Source organism: Microtus oregoni, unplaced genomic scaffold (assembly GCF_018167655.1).
Source record: "Microtus oregoni isolate MIOR12 unplaced genomic scaffold, Mior012 000001F_ref0000356, whole genome shotgun sequence".
Lineage (NCBI taxonomy): Eukaryota > Metazoa > Chordata > Mammalia > Rodentia > Cricetidae > Microtus > Microtus oregoni.
The window spans coordinates 36,568,668-36,593,222 of record NW_024543060.1 but is presented as its reverse complement, the minus strand read 5'-3'; the positions used below and the strand labels follow the sequence as shown (position 1 = coordinate 36,593,222).

The window sequence follows — 24,555 nt, the reverse complement described above, 5'->3', positions numbered from 1 at the left end:
ATCTGGCTGGTGATTGCAGACTGAGCCTTTCCTCTTCCCAGAATTCTCCTAGTCTAGTTGCCCCACATATACTTCCTGCCTACCTACTGACCAATCAGCATTTTATTAAACCAATACAAGAGACAAATATTTACAGTGTACAAGAGCATCATCCCACACCTACACATACCATTAGAGTAGGCCAAGTTTCACTCTCCTGAATATCTGAACTTGATTATTTCATATGGAGATTTTTTTTTTTAGTTTTTAAAGTGGTTTTTCTCTTCATTTCTTGATGAATTTAAATTATAACTAGTTATAAATGGACTGTGGATTGTATATATCACTAATAGTTCATCTGGGGGATAGGTCCTCCTTATTCAATCTATTTTGCATCTATAAACATACATGTATTGTGTGTGTTATGATATTATATAAATTTTATTATGAAATACATTTCTTATTTTATTCTTAACATGTTTTGTATATGATAAGTAATGTAGATTTTGTAGTTGTTTTTATTTTAGTGTTTAGTGATTAAATTATCATTAAGTTGCATTTTATTAACAAGTTTCACTGTGAAATGGATCATACAGGTGATAGAGGAACTGTCTCAACATCTTCAAGACCAGCCTCTACATCAGGAAAATCAGAGCTGCCCTCTAAACACAGCAGATCAATTAAACCTGATGGGCGCATGAGCCGGACTGCTGCTGATCAGAAGAAGCCGAGGGGGACAGAAAGTTTATCTGCTAGTGAATCCCTTATGTTAAAATCTGATGCTGCGAAGCTGAGGTCAGATTCCCATAGTAGGTCACTGTCCCCTAACCATAACACCTTGCAGACATTGAAGTCTGATGGGAGGATGTCTTCTAGCTTCAGATCTGAATCCCCAGGACCAGGGTCTAGGTCCTCATCTCCTAAGCCAAAGACTATCCCAGCTAACAGGTCTAGCCCATCTGGTGCTGGTTCTCCACGCTCCTCTTCACCGCAGGATAAAAATCTACCTCAGAAAAGCACAGCTCCTGCTAAGACAAAGCTGGACCCTCCTCGGGAACGTTCCAAGTCAGACTCCTACACGCTTGATCCAGATACCCTCCGGAAGAAGAAAATGCCCCTCACAGAACCATTAAGAGGGCGATCCACATCACCAAAACCAAAACCAGTACCAAAGGATCCAAAAGACTCCCCTGGATCTGAAAACAGAGCCCCTTCTCCCCATGTGGTACAGGAAAACCTCCACAGTGAGGTAGTTGAAGTCTGTACTTCAAGTACTTTAAAAACAAACAGCGTCACCGACAGCAGTTGTGATGAAAGCAGTGAATTTAAGAGTGTGGATGAAAGTTCAAATAAAGTGCACTTCAGCATAGGAAAAGCACCCCTGAAAGATGAGCAGGAAATGAGAGCATCCCCCAAGGTCAGTCGGAAATGTGCTAATAGACACACCAGGCCCAAAAAAGAAAAATCTAATTTCCTTTTCAAAGGTGATGGGGCCAAATCTCTAGAGCCAGCCAAGCAAGCCATGTCTCCATCTGTGGCTGAGTGTGCCAGAGCCGTCTTCGCCTCTTTTCTGTGGCATGAAGGCATAGTACATGATGCAATGGCATGCTCTTCCTTCCTGAAATTTAATCCTGAACTTTCCAAAGAACATGCTCCTATAAGAAGCAGTTTGAGTAGCCAACCACCCACAGAGGAAAAGGAAATAAAGTTAAAAAATAGACATTCTTTGGAAATATCATCTGCTCTAAATATGTTTAACATTGCACCTCATGGACCAGATATATCTAAGATGGGTAGTATCAACAAAAATAAAGTCTTATCCATGCTTAAGGAACCACCTCTACATGAAAAATGTGAGGATGGAAAATCCGAAGCCACTTTTGACATGTCCATGCACCATACAATGAAGTCGAAGTCTCCACTTCCCTTAACGTTACAGCATTTAGTGGCTTTCTGGGAAGATATCTCTTTGGCTACAATCAAAGCTGCTTCCCAGAATATGATTTTTCCAAGTCCAGGTTCCTGTGCAGTCCTCAAAAAGAAAGAGTGTGAGAAAGAGAATAAGAAAACAAAAAAGGAAAAAAAGAAAAAAGAAAAGACAGAAATTCGGCCAAGGGGCAATTTGTTTGGCGAAATGGCCCAGCTGGCAGTAGGAGGACCAGAAAAAGATACTATCTGTGAGCTGTGTGGAGAGTCACACCCGTACCCCGTGACCTATCACATGAGACAAGCGCACCCAGGTAAGAAATGTAGTTGTGTATGGATGTGCTCTAGTTGAGTAATCTAGACCCCTTTCATTTGAATTATATCAAAGTATAGGGAAAGAGTTGCCCAAAATTATAGCATCTTACATCATAAACTGCCATGAATAGTTTATTTAAGGAGATAGAGAAATTGTCATAATACTATGATCAAAAAATTAATATTATTTCATTGAAGTATAACAAATTTTGAAATTTAAGAATTTTATGTGTTACCCAAAGTATGACATGATGGTTTTACACAATGACATGTCTAAATAAGAGAGCACACTTCCATCCCTTCTAAATCAGAAGGTCTAATTTAGAACCCTGTTTTAAAGTTATCAGTTAAACGGATTATACAGAATGTAATGGGAGATTTTCCTATATAGGTATTATTAGTTTTATCGGAGGACTAGATGTTAGGTAAATATTTTCAAATATTAATATCCTGTCTCAAAAAACCAAAAAAAAAATTACTTCAAGTATCAATATTTTCTTTCCTTTTCACATATGGTATTGCAGATATTTGATTTCCGAAACATTCAGTCTTTTATATGTGTATATTTTATTGACATCCTTAAAGGTACTCATATTCCCTGTTTCTTTAATGTGCTCTCCAAAAATAGAATATCTTAAACATTTTGAGCATCTTTTAATTGATAGACTTTTTTTAAAAAAATCAAGCATGCTGCTTTTTCTAAAGTACTAGCTTTTTAAAAAATTACAAAGTTGCTTCAGGGATTTGCTTACTTTGGAAAGATGCATCTATTGTTGGTATATAAGTAATAAGGACTACATTCAGAATGTTAAATATATGTCTTATGTTTGTTTCAAGGTTGTGGCCGATACGCTGGCGGACAAGGGTACAATAGCATTGGGCATTTTTGTGGAGGCTGGGCTGGTAACTGTGGTGATGGGGGAATGGGAGGAAGCACTTGGTACCTCGTATGTGATCGCTGTAGAGAAAAATACCTCCGTGAAAAGCAGGCTGCTGCAAGGGAGAAGGTATTTTTTATTCCATTCAAGTTATATATGCCATGATATGGATGTAACTTATAGGAATATATAATCATCATTACATTAGTTAATTTCATGCATTGATATTAAAATTCAGCTTGTATAACAAAAAAATACAAATTCAGTATTCGTTAAGAAAACTGGTTTTGATTTAAAAATAAGTTATAACTTGTTACAAATGCTTTGTTGACAAATGCTGACAAATGTTTGTGATGTCATTCTTTATTATTGCCTCCTGCACTACACATGTAGAAAAGTTTCACTCTTCTTTCTTATCTCTTTTGCCTTGCTACTCTTTCTCTCTTGTCTTTTCCTTATACCCAGCCACACCATAGGACTCTTGGAAATTTGAGATCATTCGTACTAATGACAAACCAAGGCAGAGACTTCTGCTAAAGCTTCCTCATACAAGTTCCCCATTGCTGGTTTTTATTGTTTGTTTCAGCAATCACTATCACTGTTTAAAAATGTCTTTTCATTTCTTTTTTTCCCCTAGAAACAGCAAAAGTTAAGAAATTATGTCTTTAAATATAAGCAGGAAACAGTTGTAGTAATAAGGGCGGCAGGGCTGCGTCCCCAACACCCCACTTCAATTCTTTCTTTGCCAGGTCAAACAGTCTAGAAGAAAACCAATGCAAGTAAAGACTCCTCGTGCCTTGCCCACCATGGAAGCACACCAGGTGATCAAAGCCAATGCCCTCTTCCTGCTGTCCCTGAGCAGTGCAGCAGAACCAAGTATCCTGTGTTACCATCCTGCAAAGCCATTCCAGTCTCAGCTGCCCATTGTGAAAGAAGGAGTTTCTGAGGACCTTCCCGTAAAAATGCCTTGTCTCTACTTGCAGACATTAGCTAGGTAATAAGACTGTTTTTATTTGTAATTGCCTTTGGATTTACAGTTTCTGATGATTACTATCATACTATAAAATGGTCCAGACTTGCTCTGCACATCCACAGAGCTGCAGACAGTGTACAGGAAACAAACATTCAGAACTTGCTTTCTCTGTTGCCCTGGCGGACACGACTGGGAGTGGAGTGCACTTGTATGCCAGTGGGCACTTTGTCAGTTTGTTCTGTTACTGTTAATACAAACCATATCCTAGGGAGTAAGACTTGCATTTTTCAGTCTCAGTCTGTTAGGCAGAAATGCTGAAGAGGAAAGAAACTGATGTTTCCTGTACAAGTCTTTTCTTTATTCATTCTATTTACATTTAAACAAGTGCCAGCTGAGTACCAAGGACACTGAAATGAATACATAAAGTCCTGACTATACTCAACAGTGGTGGGCAGATAGACATGTCATTCAAACCTTCACAGTGTCGTGTTAGGTGTATTCAAACTGAAGTATTATAGGATGCTGGGAGAACTGATAAGAGTACTTGAGTCTTCCTAAGCAACTTATGAAACACTTACCCTAGCAAGGGTCAGAGGTAACTGGAGGTTACTCTCCCACCCACCAGTTACCAAGTAACCACTCTGAGGCTTAATATTAATTTTAAATGTTTGCCCAGTAGCTCAGGATTATTACTAGCTAGCGCTTACATTTAAATTAGCCCATTTGTGTTCATCTGTCTATCACCACATGGCTTACCAGTGATGTTCTCGCATGTTGTTCCTGGGGGCTGGGTGGTATCTACCAAACTCCACCCTTCTCCTGTATCTCTGCTTGGATTTCCCGCCTGGCTCTATTTTTTCTGGCTATAGGCCAAATCAGCTTCTTTATTATCCAGTGGTAATAAAGTACATGCACAGCATACAGAGGGGCACCCTACATCAGTCAGATGCTTACCTGAGTCTTGCAGGATTGATAAGTAGAAATCCGTAGGGCAAGTGAGGAAGGGAAACAATTTCTAGCAGAGTAGACTGCAGTGAGAGCTCATTCTATTTTACTGCTCGAAATGGTTATCTGGGTAACGTGGGACTCTGTAGCTCGTGCTGATTCCCCTGTAACCAGAGGCAAAGAAGGAAGAATTTTAAATGGGGAAATAGTCAATGGTTTGGAATGTGAAAACTAATACAGAAATTGCACAAAGGATTTCATTCAAGATGGAAAAATGCTTGTTGATGGTGTACTCTTCTGTTCCACTGGACTTGGACTGTGCAGCATGCACTTTCTTGGTTGCATACTAACCCTACAAAATAGTCTTTTAGATTCCAAAGTTAGATTTTTTTCCCCACTCACTGATAAATGAAGTTCTAGATATTGCCGGCTTTTGTGGCTTACCAGTCATTCTATTAAAAAGTGTCTTTTTATGGCAAAGTTATGTGGCTTTAAAATTGTTCATACTCATTAAAATAGGACAAATTGAAAAGGAAAGGCAAATGTGAAACATTCAAGATGTGGAAGAAAGCATCAGACATGCCACATACAAACTTATCTTGAGCTATCTTAGGTTAACAATATTTTGTTCTGGTTTGAAAAAGAATGAATCAAGGTGGGATGATGAGATAAAGTTGCTTGCTACCAAGCCTAACAAGAGCGGAGTTCAAAGTCTTAGACCCACATGGTAGAAGGAGTAAAGCAACTCTGACTACCACATATGTTGTCTTCACACATGCACCTTAGCATGCATTCATACCCTCCACACACACGTACAATAAATAAAGAAATGTAATGTCAAATGGGAATCAAATTGTAAAACATGGGAAGAAAAAAAAAGTACCAGCATGGCATATCTAAGGAGGTTTCATTCTTAGCTCTCTGGGGAATGGATACACACACCCTTACCCAAGGAATATCTTACAGTTATGTTTTTTTTCAAATTTGACATATGTATATTCCTACCAAGAAAGCAGATGTTTCAACAATCCACCAAAAAAATGATACCAGCCTGGACTATGACAATGATGATATAAAATGAGAGGAGAGAATGGTGTAAAAGGAGGCTTGTTATCATAGCCCTGCATGACTAGTGATGTTTGAGACCTAAGTCTGATCTGACACAGATATTCTCACCTAAGCACCTAGATAGTCTGTGGGATCATTCACCAAGAACTGAAAGGTGGAAATGTTCTCAAAAGAAAAGAAAATGAGTTCCATTTGAGTTTGGGATGTATGTGGTACAGAGAAAGTAATATTAGACTTTCATTTCTACTAGTCTGTTTCTGTGGTTATTTAATATTTCCCCCTACTTGTAGATCTGCATGTACTGCTTTGCCGTTTTTAAAGGAGATTCAAAATGCAGAGGATCTATATTACCATTATACTCTTAAGATTCTTGGGTTTAATTTAATGCAGGCACCATCATGAAAATTTTGTTGGCTATCAAGATGACAACCTATTCCAGGATGAAATGAGATATCTGCGTTCAACATCTGTCCCTGCCCCATACATATCAGTAACTCCTGATGCAAGTCCCAATGTATTTGAAGAACCAGAGAGCAATATGAAGTCTATGCCACCAAGGTACTTTAGTTCTGTCTTTCTGAGTGACAAGTGGTAAAGAAAGGCTGAACTATAAAAGAATATTCTTGTAGTTCTTTTGAACAGCTTTCTGTCTCAGGAGGAACATTGAATCAGCTGTGCTAACTATTAGAGAGATATGAACAAGTGTGTATATATGAACAGAATTCTTGATGGGAGGCAGACAACTGGGAGAGAAAAGATCAACCAATGATACAATGAAAAGATTGTATTGAAGCCTATAATTTTGAGTGATGCATTAAGTCAGGGGAGGGAAAGTTGACTTTGAGGCAGCACTTAGACCCATGGTAGAAATGGCCCAGAGCATGAATCACAAATCTTAAGCCTCTTGGATCACTGTTTACTGTACCTTCTCATTTAACTCTGTCGTTAGCACCAGACAGACAGCTTCCTGGAAAATGAAGGATTCAGGTTAACATTGCACAGAGAAACTTGACTACCTCTGGAACTTTGAGAGGAAAAGCCTGACAGAAATGCCAGAGTAGCACAGTGTCATTTAAGAAGCTGATAATGTATTGATAAATTGAAGCTAGGTGTGTAGAATTGGAGTGTACTGACAGCAGCGTGAAGAAAATCGCTGAAGGAGCTATTTTGTGTGAAACAAATCAGTGTGACTTGACTGAATGGACAGAGGTGAGCGTAGATGGCACCTGACCTTCAGGAACTGTGGACATGTGAACCTGTGTCATTGGAAAGGAAGAGCGAGAACATGCTTACTCGGATATGTCATTGTTCTGTACTGTATAGTCATAGCAGTAAACTAAACTGATAGGTACATTGTTAGTTATACTAGGGCATACAAAGCCCAGTATGTGCCATCTCTACGGCCACAGCTGCGTGCAGCTAAGATCTCAGAGACTGCTTCCACACAGCTATCTCTGCCTTACCATGTAAAGTAAAGCCTTGTGTTTTCTCTGGGAGGAATATCATGTGTATCAAGTATGGCTGGGAAAGAAAATCCACACTACTTTATCAGAGGAAGCTGGGAAACAAAACAGTTTACTCGCTGAAATGAAGTTACTGGTTTATCATATAAGAAATAAAACAATCTGGAATAAAATTCACCTGAAGGAAGAGAAGAAAATTCTTCTAAGTAACTTATAATAGAAAAAGATAATTATGACATAAATTTAATAAAAACAAAAGCTCAAATGTGGAAATCAGAAAGAACCCAGATGAAGTGAAAAGATAAATTGTGGAGCTACAATGACAGACCAGATGTCAAACAAACACTATCCTAAAACTAAGAAATTAGTTAGAAATGTATAGAACCACTACATTATGAACAAAGGAAAAACTTGTGACAGTTACAGTGAGGTGTATAAATAAAGATATTAGTTACTAAAACTCAGAACAACCAAACAACAAAAGTAGAAACATTTCAAGTATTTGAGCAAGAAAAACAAATCATCTTTAAAAAGAAAAGTTAGGTAGAAATCAAGCTGTTTATAATAATTTTTGGATCAGAAAAAAAAACATTAAATGTCTTCTGAAGTATTAAAACAAATAAAATGTTACCCAAGAAGGGTATCTAATGTCACATATTTGAAGCAGACATCCTTGAAAACAAAAAACTGATAACATTAATACATATGTGGCCGTAGTCTGTTGTTTTTAAATCTGGTTCTATTACAAACCCAAGATGATTAATAAACTAAGATCAAATAATTAATGAAAACCTTGTTTAAAAGACTCTCTCTCCCTGTCTGTTTCCTCCACTGCCCCCTACTCCCTCTCAAATTCATCAACCCTTCTTTAATTATTATTGTTTATCATTTTTATATATGTATGTACATGTATATGTATACATACATGCATACATACACATCCCACCTGAGTCCATTTAATGTTATTTATATGTGTATATATTTAAGGATTATCATTTAGGATTAATTTAAATTTCATCCCCGTGAAAGTTAAATCTTGAAAAGATCAAACTTTGAAAAGACTATTTCTTCCTCTCCCAGCAGCCACTGATAGCCTACAGCTGTTCATTACCTTGGCGGTAGCCCACAGCTGTCCAGTTGTCTCAAAGCCTGCTTGGTAGGAGGGTATTCATGCTGGTACTGTAAAACTACCCAACTCCCTGTGACTTAAGAGATCATGGTTCCTACAGGAGAACCACCTTTTGTAAACCAGTATATTTTCTAACTGTATTCTAAAGACTTATTCTTAAGTATAACTCTCACCTTTTATTACACTCTGGTATAGCCATATGGACTTTGGACAGCACACCTTCCCAAGAGTGTAAAACCTAACAGAATATTCAAGTATCCAAATAACGAATGAAGGTTCATTTTATTTATGTTTACTTTATATATCATTTCTCTGTATTTTCTGTATTTAGTATTATTCCTGCCTGTTTTTTTCCCCTTGAATATCTTCAAACATTGAATTTTAAGTTAGGAGGCTGGGGAGGTGGCTCAACTGTTAAGAGCACTGGCTGCTCTTGCAGAGAACCAGATCCAGTTCCCAGCACCCACAGTGTAGCCACAGCTGTCTGTAGCTCCAGTGCTAGTAGATCTCCCATTCTCTTCTGGCCTCTATAGACACAAAGCATACACATGATGTATATACAGGCAGGCAAAATATTCATATACATAAGAAAAATAATCTTTTAAAAGCAAAGAAGTCAGGACCTCTGATACCTTTTCTTTTTTACTTGAAATGCAAAGGATTTAAGAAAAATAAGTTTTAAGATACAGTTCTGGCATCAGTCAAAATGTCACATTGTTAGAAAAGATTACATTCCTTCTTTTGAGATTTTATTCTATGTGTGAGTGTTTGCCTGGATGTATGTCTGTGTACCACATGTATTCTCTGTGTGAGTGTTTGCCTGGATGTATGTCTGTGTACCACATGTATTCTCTGTGTGAGTGTTTGCCTGGATGTATGTCTGTGTACCACATGTATTCTCTGTGTGAGTGTTTGCCTGGATGTATGTCTGTGTACCACATGTATTCTATGTGTGAGTGTTTGCCTGGATGTATGTCTGTGTACCACATGTATTCTCTGTGTGAGTGTTTGCCTGGATGTATGTCTGTGTACCACATGTATTCCATGTGTGAGTGTTTGCCTGGATGTATGTCTGTGTACCACATGTATTCTCTGTGTGAGTGTTTGCCTGGATGTATGTCTGTGTACCACATGTATTCTCTGTGTGAGTGTTTGCCTGGATGTATGTCTGTGTACCACATGTATTCCATGTGTGAGTGTTTGCCTGGATGTATGTCTGTGTACCACATGTATTCCATGTGTGAGTGTTTGCCTGGATGTATGTCTGTGTACCACATGTATTCTATGCTTGTGGAGCCCACATGGACTTTCAGTGTCTGACCACTGTTACAAAGTAAGCATAATCGCGCTTCACTTGCTCCATTCTTGTGAATGTTTACTGTGTTCTTTTGTGTCTGCAGTTTGGAGACCAGCCCCATAACCGATACTGACTTGGCTAAGAGGACTGTCTTCCAGCGGTCATACTCGGTTGTCGCTTCTGAATATGACAAGCAGCATTCCATTTTACCTGCACGAGTTAAAGCCATCCCTAGAAGAAGAGTTAACAGTGGAGACACTGGTAGATATAAAAATAGAAAAGAGCTTGACAGATCAGGCTGTCAAAAAATTTTTCTCTGCAGATAATTTGTAAAACGTAATACCTGACAGGAAAGCAGTGTATTGGTTGACTTTTATCTGACCAGTCATAAACACACCTACATTCTGTATCTAAGTGAGAATAAATATTTAGATCAGTCAATTTTTATTCACTATATTGAATTTTAAAATCGGCACTAATCCCCACACACATATCGCTGTTATCATCCCATCCACCAGCCCTTGTAACAAGCAGATCCAAATGTGCTTCAGCATTTGGTTATTTCTCACCATCCATAGAAGCACATGACGCTTCCAGGCACCATTACCTTGAATAGATAGAAAACCTCAGCAATATGAATAACTCTTTACAGGTTTCTTACTTTATGTAATCTGGAGTAATTGCAGTTTATAAGAATTTTTTCATTTTATTTTTAGATACTTACTGTATTGCAGAGGCTTGCTTTAAACTTGCAACTCTCTTGTCTCAGCTTTTCAAGTGCATGGATTGAAGGAGCATGTTACCATACTGGTTTATGTATTTTAATATTAAAGGTCACCAGAAAAAAAATATTACTGAACACAGTGAAACAATTTGTAGGCTTATTCAATAAATATCTTCGAGTTGGTATTGAGATGCTGCTTTAGTTTTAGTTCCTGTTTCTGTGATAAAATAGCTTGACAGGGAGAAAGGTGCTTTTTATTTATTGGTTGATCAGGCTAGTCACATTATTTCCACAGTCATGAACAGAGAGTGGATTAATCCGTGAATGCTAGTGCTCAGCTTTCTCTCTTGCCTTTTCCTTCAGACCTGGGCCTGGCCAGTAAATGGTTCTGCTCACGTTCAGTGTAGGCCTTTCCATGGAAATTAAGTCACTTAAGGAAATTTCTTTTTTTATTTTATTTTTTAAAAAAGAAAACAAACTTTTTTCATTATACATACTAATCCAAGTTCCCACTCCCTTCCCTCCTCCCATTCCTTCCACATATTTCCCCATTTCACCCCCATCCAATCCTCATATAGGGTAAGGCACATTGCTTTGTGGAAGGTCCAAGGCCCTCCCTACTATATCTAGGCTGAGCAAAGTATCCTTCCAAAAAGAATAGGATCCCAAAAAGACAGTACAAGCAGTAGGGATAAATCCTGGTGCCACTGCCCATGTAACTGTCAGCCACATTCAAAGGAACTAGTTTGGACCTATGCTTGTTCCTTTCCAGTCCAACTGGTGTTGGTGAGCTCCCATTAGCTCAGGTACACTGTTTTTAGTGGGTGAACCCATCATGGTCTTGACCTCTTTGTTCGTATTCTCACTCCTTCTGCTCTTCATCTGGATTTGGGAGCTCAGTCCAGTTCTCCAATGGGGGTCTCTGCCTCTATTTCCATCACTTGCTGGATGAAGGTTTTATGATGACATTTAAGATATTCATCAGTCTGATTACAGGGCAAGGCCAGTTTGGGACCCTCTCCTCTATTGCTTAGGGTCTTAGGAATTTCCCTAGAGCTAGGTTTCTTGCTAATCCCATAATGGCTCCCTCCATCAAGATATCTCTTTCCTTGCTCTCATCTCTGTCCTTCCTCCATCTCCACTCAAGTTCTATGTCCTTAAGTTCTCCTCCTTTTCTCCCCTTTTCCCATCTCTTCCCCTTCTAACCTCCCTTCTCCCTCAACCCCCATGCTCCCAATTTTGTCAGGCCATCTTGTCTATTTCGACTTTTCAGAAGGATCTATATATGTTTTTCTTAGGGTTCACCTTATTACTAGCTTCTCTAGGATCATGAACTATAGGCTTAATATCCTTTGTTTATAGCTAGTATCCGCTTATGAGTGAGTACATACCATATGGGAATACCCTCATGGAAACCTAATCCAGACCGTTCCCCATTGAGAGTCCCTTCCCAGGCGTTCTTGGATTGGATCAGTTGACAGTTAACACTAAACACTTTTGCTCAGTCTTTTGGGAAATGATGAACGTGGGGTGTAGATTTCATGCAGAATACAGCTAGTTTGCTATTACAGTGCTGTAGGAAGCATGAAATTTATTCAAGCCCTGGTTCAAAACCTACCTGTTTAACATAATTCTGAGAGAAATTAGGAATTACATAGTTGAGAGTTTCTTCCTTACCACTAATAGAAGTTGTTAGGATTTGGGTCGTGTGCGGAAACAAAGGATTATCATGCGAATAAGCTAGATATTTTCAATATTTAATACATCCATTATATACTAGCTATGAAAATTACTAATTTTCTTTTCCGTTTTAGAAGTTGGGTCTTCCCTCTTGAGACATCCATCACCTGAACTTTCCCGGCTAATCTCAGCCCACAGCTCTCTTTCCAAAGGAGAGCGAAATTTCCAGTGGCCAGTTTTGGCTTTCGTTATACAGCATCATGATCTAGAAGGGCTTGAAATAGCAATGAAGCAGGCCTTGCGGAAGTCTGCTTGCCGAGTGTTTGCTATGGAGGTACAGTACAATAATAGAGTAATTTTATTTCTTGCACAAGTACATAGCATTCTTATTTAACATTGCCACTATTTTAATCAATAAACACATTGGTCAGATTCAAGCCATGGGCCTAATTTAAAAAACGTGTCCAATAAAATAAAATTTTTAGGTTCATGAATAAATTAATTTAGAAATTTATATTTAATATGCTAAATCTTTATTTCTATACAACATTATTACTTGAATCTGAGGTTATCTTTTAAACCTTTTTATATTTAGGACCTTTCACTAGAATGAAATGACATAATAATCATGTAAAGAAAATGAATGGGACTTTTGAGTTAAAAATTTACCAATAATAGCTTATCAGGCTTCCATTTTATGGAATAATAGTGATGCAGAGTCCCAAGACCTATATATAAAATAAATGTTTCTTCTTTTTAACATGAATGTAAGAGTAATTTGTCACACTCACATTTATTATTAGAAATGATATATTTAAGGAAATAGCTGCTTGTGTAAAACTTGTAAAATATTCTATAGTAGTTTTAAATGTGGGTTAGGAAAACATGCCTTGAACAAAATAAATTGATATTATAAAGAATTTTCATTATATTTTGTAAATAGTATTTTCTTGTTGCTTTTTTGTTAATAAGACCAGAAATGACTGTTTCAAATTTAGTGTGTTTTCAGAAAAGAGAACCAAGTTTTCTAGCATGTTTATCTCAATAATAATGATAATAAACCTGCATTTTATCTCACATTTCCCTCTATCTGGTCCATCGGTTTACTCAGGCATTCAACTGGCTCCTCTGTAACGTCATCCAGACAACTTCTCTGCATGATATTCTCTGGCACTTTGTGGCAGCACTGACTCCTTCTCCAGTGGAATCGGAGGAAGATGAGGATGAAGAAAGTAAAACAAACAAAGAAAACGCGGAGCAAGTGAGTCTTTGTTCTTTTTCATTCCATATTTTCCTTTTTTAATTACATATTTTATTCTTTGGAAGTTTTATACATTTATATAATGTATATTGACCTTACCAATCTCCCTCCAACTACCTCCAGTGCCACCCCTCCACCTCCCTTCCTGCTTTATGCCCTCTTTGTTGTTATTGTTATTGTTAATAACAACCAGAGTCCAATTAGCGCCTACCATATGTACATGGGTCTGTGACCATAACTCCTTGTTTTTATAGAGCCAAGTAGTATGTGTTCTGGTGGAATAGTATAATGTTTTACATGAAATCATTGACATTATTTGGCCTGAAAAAAAAAAACAGCAATACAATGATAGTATGAGCAAAGTGTTCATCATACTTGGTGAAAGTTTTCTGTCTGGCAAAGATGCCCACTAAGCTGGTTTCTCATTGACTGTCATTATCACAAAACAATCAAGAAGATGTATATTACTGCAGTATTACAAACAGCATCACTTTAGGTTTATAGGAACCTAAAGCTGGAAAGATTCCCAATCTAGCCTAGCAGTAAGTAGGATGAGTGTGGTGCCCCAAAAATAGGGAACACACTTTAGCAGCACAGTCGGTGTCTAAATGTAAAGCAAAAATGAAAACAACCCGCAAACTAGATTGAATGCCTCGCCTTGACTGAGTCTAGATGGGCTGTTAGAGAATAAAACATAGTATGTTTCAGAAGAAGATGATGTAACCTAGAACTTGTATGATGTTCTTACTTAAATAGACATACAAAGTAGCAAAAGCATGTCTGTATTTTACTTGGCTCGTTGACATAGTTCAAAAAATTTGATAAGTACTCATTAGCAACAGAATGAAGAAACAAGTGAATTCATGTTCACTGTGTGGTAACCGCCTCGTGGAGAAAAATTTGGCAAAACTTGTATAAAAAATAGTAATTATACTTCTGTGAGCTTTCCTATGTGAATATGTGACTCACTATAGAGATTGTTTCAAAGGAAGGAAGGAAGCAAGCAAGCAAGAAAGCAAGCGAAATGATTATTCTGATGTAGACGGATGAGTAAACTGTGCTATTTTCATTCACGAGAATACAATCGACCAGAATACTGTATGTTGTGTACATAGATAATAAGTCATGATACCTGTTACAGATTGTCTGTTAGTGTGTAGTGCACATAAAAAGTTCTGTGAACTAGGAGTACCCAAACTTCTAGACATGTATTATTTTTACTAGAAAAACATATACACAAAATACATGTGTGTACAAATACATACATATACACATACAGATACATGCATACACACATGGATTAAATCTTCTAATGATAATGCAAAGATACTATAGTTGATGTGTATATGGAATGTTCATTTGTTTGAACATTCTTGTAACTTACTTTATCAATTTTCTCTTATAGAACTTATGTTTATTTACCTTTCTTTATAAAAATTGTTCTTTCCAGCATACAAGCTGATAAGCTCACTTTCCATTTATAATTTAGGAGAAGGATACGAGAGTGTGTGAACATCCACTCTCAGATATAGTAATTGCAGGCGAAGCTGCACACCCTTTGCCACATACATTTCACCGTTTACTTCAGACCATCTCTGATCTCATGATGTCCCTCCCCAGTGGCAGTTCATTGCAGCAGATGGCCTTAAGGTAATTTTGCACCAAAATATATTAATACAAAAAAGATTTTATGGAATATGCAAAGTAGTAAATACTTGAAAGAGATTTTTAAATGGTATGATGCAAAGAATGGAAATAGCAGTTCTCCTTGGCTTATCTCAAGTTAAAACCTTTTTTCTTTTTAGCTAGTATCTGTTTGCACTTCTTAGTAACCCCAAATGATGCTGTAACCATCCTGTTCTCTTTTCTTTTTTTTTATTTTACTGGGACCAAAAGGGAAAATTATAAATGAAATCTCAGAAACCAAAACAAAACAGGGGCCATGGGGCTTGAAAGTAGATTCTAGATTCTAGTATGTGAGGCCAGTTAAAATCACCTTAAGTAATATCACATAATTTTAATATGAAATTTGTTGAGAATTTGGCATTAAATTGTTGTTTTATATTGATTCAGTTGACTGTAGACATAAATAAATGCTCCATGATATATATATAGCAAACAAGCTGATGGAAAGATTGGGTTTCTCATATCCCTAATAATAAGGCCATTTGAAAACAGGTTTGAATTTTGGTTTTGTTTGTTTGTTTGTTTTTGTTTTTTGGTCATCCTCATAAATGTAAGAAGTGTTATACCCAGTAATTGTTACAGAATTACCACCCAGATAACATTGCAAAATCTGCTAGAGTGGCATAGTGCTGATCTTCACAGGAGACTCATTTCTGTTTGTGTGGCATTGACCTCCATAGCCCCCTTTTGATGCAGGAAGGTCATTGGCTAATAAAGGAACTGCCTTGGCCCATTTTATTGGTTAGAGGATAGGTGGGGAGGAGTAGGCAGAACAGGACGCTGGGAGGAAGAGGAAGTGAGGTCAGTCTCGACCGCTCTCCTCTCGGGAGCAGATGCCTGAGAGAGACGCCATGCCCTGCTCCCGGGATGAAGCTCCAACCCAGGATGGACATGGGCTAGAATCTTCCTGGTAAGCGCACCTTGGGGTGCCATACACAGATGATTAGAAATGGGCTAAATTAATATGTGAGAATTAGCTTAGAAGAGAATGGGCCAAGCAGTGTTTAAAAGAATACAGTGTCCGTGTAATTATTTCGGGGCATAAGCTAGCCGGGCAGGCGGCTGGGGTGTTGGGGACGCAGCCCCGCCACCACCCTTATTACTTCACCCTTTTTTAATATTTAAAATAGATTTTCTTTAGAACTTACCTTTATTTCTCAAAACAAACAGAAAATGTTTCTATGATTTTATTTTCTGAAAATTGTCAGTGTTATTTTTTTACTAAAGCATGTACATTTTTCTTGATATATTTAATGCAAAATAAAGTAGCCTCTTTGAGAACTTTTAGATATGCCTAGAAAATAATTATTTTGTATATTATTCATACGTTTTAGATGCTGGAGCCTCAAGTTCAAGCAGTCCGATCATCAGTTCCTCCACCAGAGCAATGTCTTCCATCACATTAACAATATTCTGTCTAAGTCCGACGATGGGGACAGTGAGGAGAGTTTCAGTATCAGCATACAGTCTGGCTTTGAAGCCATGAGCCAGGTCAGTCACTCATGTGTCTCTTCTAATAGTTAACAGTGGGGAATGTAGGAAGTGATTCATACACCATTTGATTACATTATTTACTATTGAATGCTTGTTTTTAAATCATGAAAGATTTTTAATACTATGAATGCTTACATTTCTTTCTGTTAGGAGTCATGTGTAGTTATGTGCTTAAAGGACTTGACCAGCATTGTTGACATAAAAACATCAAGCCGACCTGCCATGATTGGCAGTTTGACAGATGGCTCCACAGAAACCTTTTGGGAATCAGGAGATGAAGATAAAAACAAAACTAAGAACATCACTATCAACTGTGTAAAAGGAATTAATGCCCGTTATGTATCTGTTCATGTGGACAATTCCCGGGATCTTGGGGTAAGAGAGGGAATTTAATTTTTGATTTATTTGTTCTTTTATACTACGTACATACACATCCTCATTTCTGAGTTTACAAAAGAAGTGTATCTTTTGGGACTTCTCCAATCAAACATTTTTATATTCCTCAAATGTTTCTTAAACCTAAGAACAGATTTATATGGCTGGAAACACTGGGCTCTAAATTCTAAAAGGAGATCTGATCACAAATATACCATGGCTACAACTGAACAAGAATAAGGTCTACCTTTGACTTTTCCACCTCTGTGTGCTTGTTTAAGAAATTTCATTGGCCTAGAATTTCCTTTATAATGTGTTCCCCAGATCCTAAGAGTCAGTAGAGAAATCCTCTTTAGATGATAACTCTGACATAAAAATTACTCCCTTTTTTCCACTGGGTTTTTGGTTATTTTTGTTTTATTCTGTCTGTTTGCAGTACCGTAATGATCTGCTTTGACCCACAGTATACATAGTTACAGGCTTCTTCCTCACGCCCTCAGTCATCAGGGCTAGAGGTGGATGATCTCTACACTAATGTTAATAGCCATGATCTACACTCTTCCTAGCCTAGTCTCTCTAACAGAGCATTCCAGCAGATTAAAGCATTCTTCCATAAAAGTCACTGGACAATAGAAAATAATCTTATTTACTTGAGCCAGAAAACAGCATCAGCTGCTAGACTTCCTCTTTTGTCCTCGGTCTTGGGGAAGGAGACTTCTTCGAATTTTTACTTCAAAGTAGATGGTTTTAGTGGATTTCTGTGAACTGTTGCTGATCTGCACCCATCCATTTGCATATTGATTTATTGAAAACATGAAAATAGTGGGGTTTATCTCAACTAACCTGCGTGTAAAGCCAACCACATTAGTTCCCTCTACAAGCCACTTACAGTAACCTACCATCCACACCAAGTGCCAGCTCCTTAGTCTATGCTTCCCTAGTGACAAATAAGAAAAGAGGCCCAAGCTAACATAACATAAGCTTATTTCCTCTTTAGAAGCAGGATTTTCCAATGGGTATAAGTAATTTATCTTACAAGAAAAAGTCAAGACGTTTCTGACTGGCTTTTGCTGCTCAGTACAAATTTATCTTTGACTCATAGTACATCTTACACCAGGACATACTTCCCCTCACAGTGATTATTACAATCAAATTGAATTTCTGTTTTTATTAAATAGAGAGAGTTTAACAATAATCATTGTGGAAAAAAAAAACAAAAATCTAGTATGTCAGGTAAGGTCTGCTTTCCTTTTAAAAGACAGCTATGTTAGAAATATGTTCCTTGAGAAAATACATTGCTTTGTCTCCCAAACTACCCACCAGTGAGCCTTTGTTTTGAGTTACATTGACATAAATAATCCATAATAAGCAACTCAGGAGGAGTTACTGTTAGCCTATTTTTTGATGTACTTTATATCAACTACTTAACTCTAGTGCCAGGGTCACTGGTCCCCAGAACTGAAACACAGCACATGTACTGTTGAATATTTACATCCTGTGTGAATGTGGCCTTCTCTCACTTGACAAGTATTTTAAAGGAATAGAATACCACTTACTAGGATGACCTATCGAAAGTCATCGTTAACAAATACCTGTTAGCTAAGTGACCTTTCTTTTTCATGTGCTTCCAAAACAGGGAATATAGCAAGCAGGATTGTTAAAAATACTACATGAAGATACAGAATTGAATGATTAGAACCTGATTAAAGGGAGAAAGGTCAAATTGAGAAAGCACATATGTTGGAGCCTGCTCCAACAAAGTCGGGTTGGATATCTGGAAGCAATCACGAAGTTGTAAGAAACTGAGACAGAAAACACATAATAGATCTGGAAGGTCTATTGGTGAATACCAACCATCCGTGAGTTTATTTCAGAGCCTGCGTATATATAAAAACAGAACCAAGCACAGCATAGACAGTCAGTCAGTAACTAACCACAGTCAGTATCTAATCCCTGTCCTTGAGCAAGCAGTTTTTACTTCTATCTGTGTGCCCTCGGCTGGCATTCACCAAGTTTGTGTCTTAGTAGATAATATGGTCTTTTCTCATGGACCAATTGCTCTTTCCCGTGTGCTCACAGCCATCAAGGATGCAGGCAGAGCAGGCAAGCTTGAACTCAAATGACTTTTTCAAGTCAGAATTGACTCCAGATGGAAACTGAGTCACATGTGAGCTCCCACACATATTAAAATCTAAGTGTCTGTAAGAAAGAGATAGCTGGAATTGTAGGTACTGTGGTTAGTTCGATAATTGGTATGGAGTCAATTAGGACTGACAACACAGCAGAGCAATAATGTGGCATTTGTGGGTTGTAAGGCATTATTATAGATCTTCTGAGCAGGGGCATACTATAACTATTTTGAATTGTCTGTTATAGAATAAAGTTACCTCAATGACCTTCTTAACTGGTAAAGCAGTAGAAGATTTGTGCAGAATAAAGCAGGTAATTGAAATTTTGTCTTTTTTTCTTCATCTCTGCTTTTACCATTGAGTTTCCGTATTGGCATGCTACCAGGAGAACATGAAAAATCATTTATTTACAAAGTAATAAATTGACAAATAGTCTGTGGACCAAGAACTACCATACCAGTGCTAGATGTCTTAGGAGTATTTCCTCAAGTGTCTTTGATAATGAGCCTATAATGTTACATTATAACTACAGTCTCCAGTCTGTCATTGCTTTACAAAGACTTGAATGCCTTTAAATTCATCTGATTCACAGTCACCAACTTCATGCACCTATATCTTAAGTTAAAATTGGTTGTTAGCCTTAACAAAATTGAAAAAAAAAAACTGGGTTTTGGCTAAGCAGCTATATCTAGGTTGCATGACTGTTTACAAAACAATTCTAGAAACAAGTAAAGCCATATCTGGGCACAGGTCTGAGGTTACGCACAAACTCAAAACTGAGATAACCAAACCCTTTCCAGAGCTGTTCTTCTAGGGGCACTTTGTTACACAAAATTTAATGAGTTTCTTTGATTTCTTTTCTTTTCTCAAATCATATTGAGATTTAGGATGAGAAATATTCCAATGCTAAAGAATCTGGGGAAATTATCCAAAAAGTAGGGTGCTTTTCCTGCTTCGTCTCTCTAATTTAGAAGTGTTGACGTCACAAATTTAATAGCAAATGTTTAAATAAATCATCTTGAGGTCTCCTGTTCCCTTATTAGTTATCAAATACAATGAGAGTAATTTTAATTTCATTGAAAGAGTAGTGTCAAAACCCATTTTTCTCTGTATAGGCATTCAATCCTTGATAAAAGACACATATACATCTGAAGTACCAGCACAATGAAAGTACCTGTTTGTTAGTGGTGTTTAACATAAGGATGCATAAAGCAGGGCCTCATTGTTTATCTTCTATTGAGAAGCAGTGTAGGTGAATCATGTAAAGTATATAGTTCTGCTCTCATAATTCGTTAGGGGAAACCATATGGTAGTCAGGCCTGTATTAATTCTGAACTCCTTCACCTCCTGAGACTTTCAACCTCTGTTAACTTCACTTTCTTCTTTATTCTATCTGCTGTAAATAATACTACTTGACCTCACAAAACTTAAATAAGATAATGGGACTAACCTGATAATATCTTTGCAGTTGTTTGTTATTCGAGCTTGCCATTACTGATGCTAAGCCCTGGACAGTGATAAGTGATTCTGCTGTATCAGGTTCCTGTCCTGTTTCTGCTCAACCAGGTCGATTTGGATTCCAGGCATATTGGCTGGGTAACAAGTGAACTCCCAGGAGGCGATAACCACATCATCAAAATTGAATTAAAGGGCCCAGAAAATACATTAAGAGTTCGACAAGTAAAAGTCCTGGGTTGGAAAGATGGTGAAAGCACAAAAATCGCAGGTCAGATCTCAGCCAGTGTTGCTCAGCAAAGGAACTGTGAAGCTGAGACTCTCCGAGTATTCAGACTTATTACATCTCAAGTGAGTGTCCTTACACTATAAATTGACATATATTTTGAGAGTACAACAAATATTGTATTAGAATTTTCTGTCTTCAGATTCAGCCCATTTTCATTTCTGCGTTTGTAGTTTGAGAAAGGTGGTGATAGTTCTGTGTGAAGGAGCGTTCTTAGAGGGGCTCCTCAGAGTCGAGGTTGAGCGTGGCAGCCAACACCTGCAGAACTAGCATCAGGACTTAAAGACAGCCTGGGCTAGAATTCTACCCTGTCTCAAAATCATTAATTAACTAAAACTTTTCAGAATTAGAAAGCTGGCCAGCTTTCCAAGGGTAATCACTCTGTTAGCTCTTTCTCATGCGGCTGCTTTCTTTGTCAGGTGTTTGGAAAACTCATCTCTGGCGATGCTGAACCTACACCAGAGCAAGAGGAAAAAGCACTTTTGTCATCACCTGAAGGAGAGGAAAAAGTACACAATGTATTTATTTGTAGCCTAAAATTTTATGTCTCATTTTCATTTTCTTACTTTTGGTAAGACAACTAACTCTTTGGTTACTGTACATTTTAATGAGTATGTGGCAACAGTTTATATGTAGCTTATATTTTTATTTGCATTAGAAAGAACAGGAATTATCTGAAAGCAACTCACCTTTCCATATCTGAGCTAGCTGGAGTTTTACATCTACTTTATATAGAAGCTGCTAAGTACTGGTGCTTGCTGGTTGCCGTTGGAGTCTTTAAAATCACTAAACTGTACCCATTGGTTATCTTCTCCCTCCTCCATTGTATTTGTCCTCTTTGGTCCTAGCTCAAAAATAGGAGGGAACGTCTCTACAATTTACTCACATGGAAAACAGTTTTTTTGTCTGCTAAAGTTCATAATACTCTATCTTGCTTCTGTGTCTTCTTGGTTTCTTTCATGTTGTTTGTCTACACATGCGTCTTATCTCTTCCACTGAATCATACCTTATAGATCACATACATATCTAATTTGTGTTTGACCCATGTGGTATTGTTAAACATGTGTGCAGTAAATTTTCACTGAAATAACTACTTTTTAATGCTTTATGACTTTATTTTAAAGAGTTCCTTTGCCGCTTCTGAAATAAAACATTGCACCTAAGGGGAAAGCCTCAACCTTGGGTTACAGTATTGTGTAAAACTCAGCACAGCATGCAGAACAGATAGCTACCTTGTTCTGGATCTTAAAGGAAAGTGTGGTGTTATCTGAAGATTTTTTTGTGTATGTGTGTAGATACTATTAATTAGATCAAGGACATTTTCTTCTCTTCCTAGTTTGCAAAGCAATTACATCAAAATAGGGAGTCTTGTACATTTCTCTTTTTTATTTTCTTAACTGTCATTCAGTAGAATAATCAATGCTATGATCTATAGTTAATGAGTAGCTTGTTTTCAATAATAATAAAGATGCTAGAGGATGATAGATACATAGTATAGTATCTCTTTGGGGGTGATGACAATGATCTCCAGTTAACTCAGGAGATAGGTACACATATCTGTGAATATGCCAAAAACAACTGAAACTGCTTAGTTTAAAGAGATAAATGGCATATATGCTTTGTTTTGTTTTTAAATATTTTGTTTAAAAATAAATAAATGAGGAAAGATGTAGACACAACTAAGATGGAAACAACTGTCTGCATAGAGTTATGTCTGCTCTAGCTCATGTACGATAAAAAGCTGCCTTCTAGAAATTTGCTTTCTGTACTAAGTACAGGGCTCTTTTAACTACCCATTTCTCCTTGAGAAAGCTTTAATAGTTTTGTTAGTCTGTTTGGGTTACTGACTTGTAAGCATAAATCACGTACAATACAGTGTTACTATCTTTTTAGTATCTGTAGTGAAGCTTGTTTATTCCTTGTGTTGACTGTTTGTGTCTTCATTCTCTCTTGGGTAGTGTAGAGTGCATTCAGTGTTTTTGAGGAAATAGCTTTTAGTTTTATTGTCACTTTTATTTGTAGAAATCATCTCCTTTACCATTTATTTCCATGTATTTGCTTTGATTTTTATATCTTCCTCTTTTTCTGATTTTTAAGGGAGTTTGAGACCTTTTCTTTCTCAAATTTTGTTTATTTTGTATTCACTTTGTCAAAATTATTTCCTTTGTCTTAGTGCAATACACCTCAACTTAAAATAAATGCACCTCAGAGCACCTGCTTAGTTATTTCTCATGGCACTCTAGAAGGTCAAATATACAAATTTTTTTCTAAGGAGTCTTTCTTGTTTCTATTTTCCTATATAAAGGCAACATCCGATGCTGATCTGAAAGAACACATGGTTGGAATCATATTCAGCAGGAGTAAACTGACTAACTTACAAAAGCAGGTTAGTTAGCATCTGTTCAGTGATCTTTGTCTGTTAGGTTGTCTGGGGATTTTCAGTCTAAAATATCATCGAAATTCATTAAGGCTTTTTAATGCTCCTTTTTCATTGTGGAATATACATTGTAGAATGTGTGTCTGCCTTTTCCTAGAAAGGGTGACTGCATTGCCATATCTGCATCATGTTGAAGAGCCTGTGACCCCAGCACTTAGAAGGTGGAGGAAGGAAATTTGAGTCTAGTCCAGGCTATGTTGTGAAACAAAATAAAACAAAAACAGAAGAGGGGAGAGCGTTGGTTACAGACGTTAACTCTCTTCTCTCACTATTATTTGCTGCCTCACTTTGTTGGTCCTCTGTTTTCCTTAGCTAGGTAGCTGCCAAGTACCCTGGGTAAATACATTGATTGGCTGATTGATTGATTGGAAACAACTATACTATGGTAGCCAGGCCTGCCTTAAACTCACAATCCTCCTCTCTCAGCACCCCAAATGCTGGGAGTGTAGATGGGAGTTTCTACACCTACCTGGGTACATTATTTTATTTTAGTTGTAAATACCCAACTGTAACAGATGACATTTTCTTCCCATCTTTTTCAATTAGGAAGGATAGGTCTGAGCAGTTAATAATGCTAACTGTACCATTATTAATATTTTTATAAGTAGGTAGTGGAGTAAGTCTAGATTTGTACAGGAATGCTAGGTACCTAAAATCTGCACTTGAGAAGACAGACAGAAACTAAGCACAAAGGCACATCTGTGATCTCTCCTTGGATGGCAGAGGAAGGAGGGCTTGAATTTAATCCTAGTCTAGGTAGCATAGGGAGATTCATCAAAAACTGGAGAGATAAAATACTGATTACTTTTTACCCTATTATTTTTTCATAACATTAAATCTTCTTAAAGAGAAAAAAGCAGCATAAATTTAATTTATATTTTATTTTTTGCTTCATTAATTTGGCTATTTATATCAAATGATTTAATTATTGAGATTTTGTAATAGTTTCCCCTAGTTTTGTTCCATTGTTTTTAAGATGAGTTAAGAGGATAATATTGAGACTATACTGACAAAAGAGTATTAAGTCAAGCATTAACTTGCATTCCTTGCATTTC

General features: G+C 37.3%; 1 protein-coding gene across 13 annotated transcripts in view; it reads left to right on the top strand.

The window, feature by feature from the left end:
• Mycbp2 (MYC binding protein 2) overlaps positions 1-24,555 on the top strand; it is a 226,395-nt gene that overhangs the window by 174,942 nt on the left and 26,898 nt on the right. For 9 of the 13 annotated variants that reach the window (XM_041674411.1, XM_041674457.1, XM_041674467.1 and 6 more), the window contains 14 exons: positions 576-2,219; positions 3,058-3,227; positions 3,848-4,092; positions 6,475-6,642; positions 10,077-10,234; positions 12,512-12,711; positions 13,489-13,638; positions 15,128-15,288; positions 16,659-16,815; positions 16,969-17,193; positions 19,570-19,635; positions 20,889-21,128; positions 21,483-21,581; positions 23,369-23,449. In XM_041674411.1, coding sequence (XP_041530345.1) covers positions 576-2,219; positions 3,058-3,227; positions 3,848-4,092; positions 6,475-6,642; positions 10,077-10,234; positions 12,512-12,711; positions 13,489-13,638; positions 15,128-15,288; positions 16,659-16,815; positions 16,969-17,193; positions 19,570-19,635; positions 20,889-21,128; positions 21,483-21,581; positions 23,369-23,449 — 3,764 coding nt within the window. The remainder of the gene's footprint in view (positions 1-575; positions 2,220-3,057; positions 3,228-3,847; positions 4,093-6,474; positions 6,643-10,076; positions 10,235-12,511; positions 12,712-13,488; positions 13,639-15,127; positions 15,289-16,658; positions 16,816-16,968; positions 17,194-19,569; positions 19,636-20,888; positions 21,129-21,482; positions 21,582-23,368; positions 23,450-24,555) is intronic. The other 4 variants (XM_041674429.1, XM_041674365.1, XM_041674438.1 and 1 more) reach the window with 3 other exon arrangements.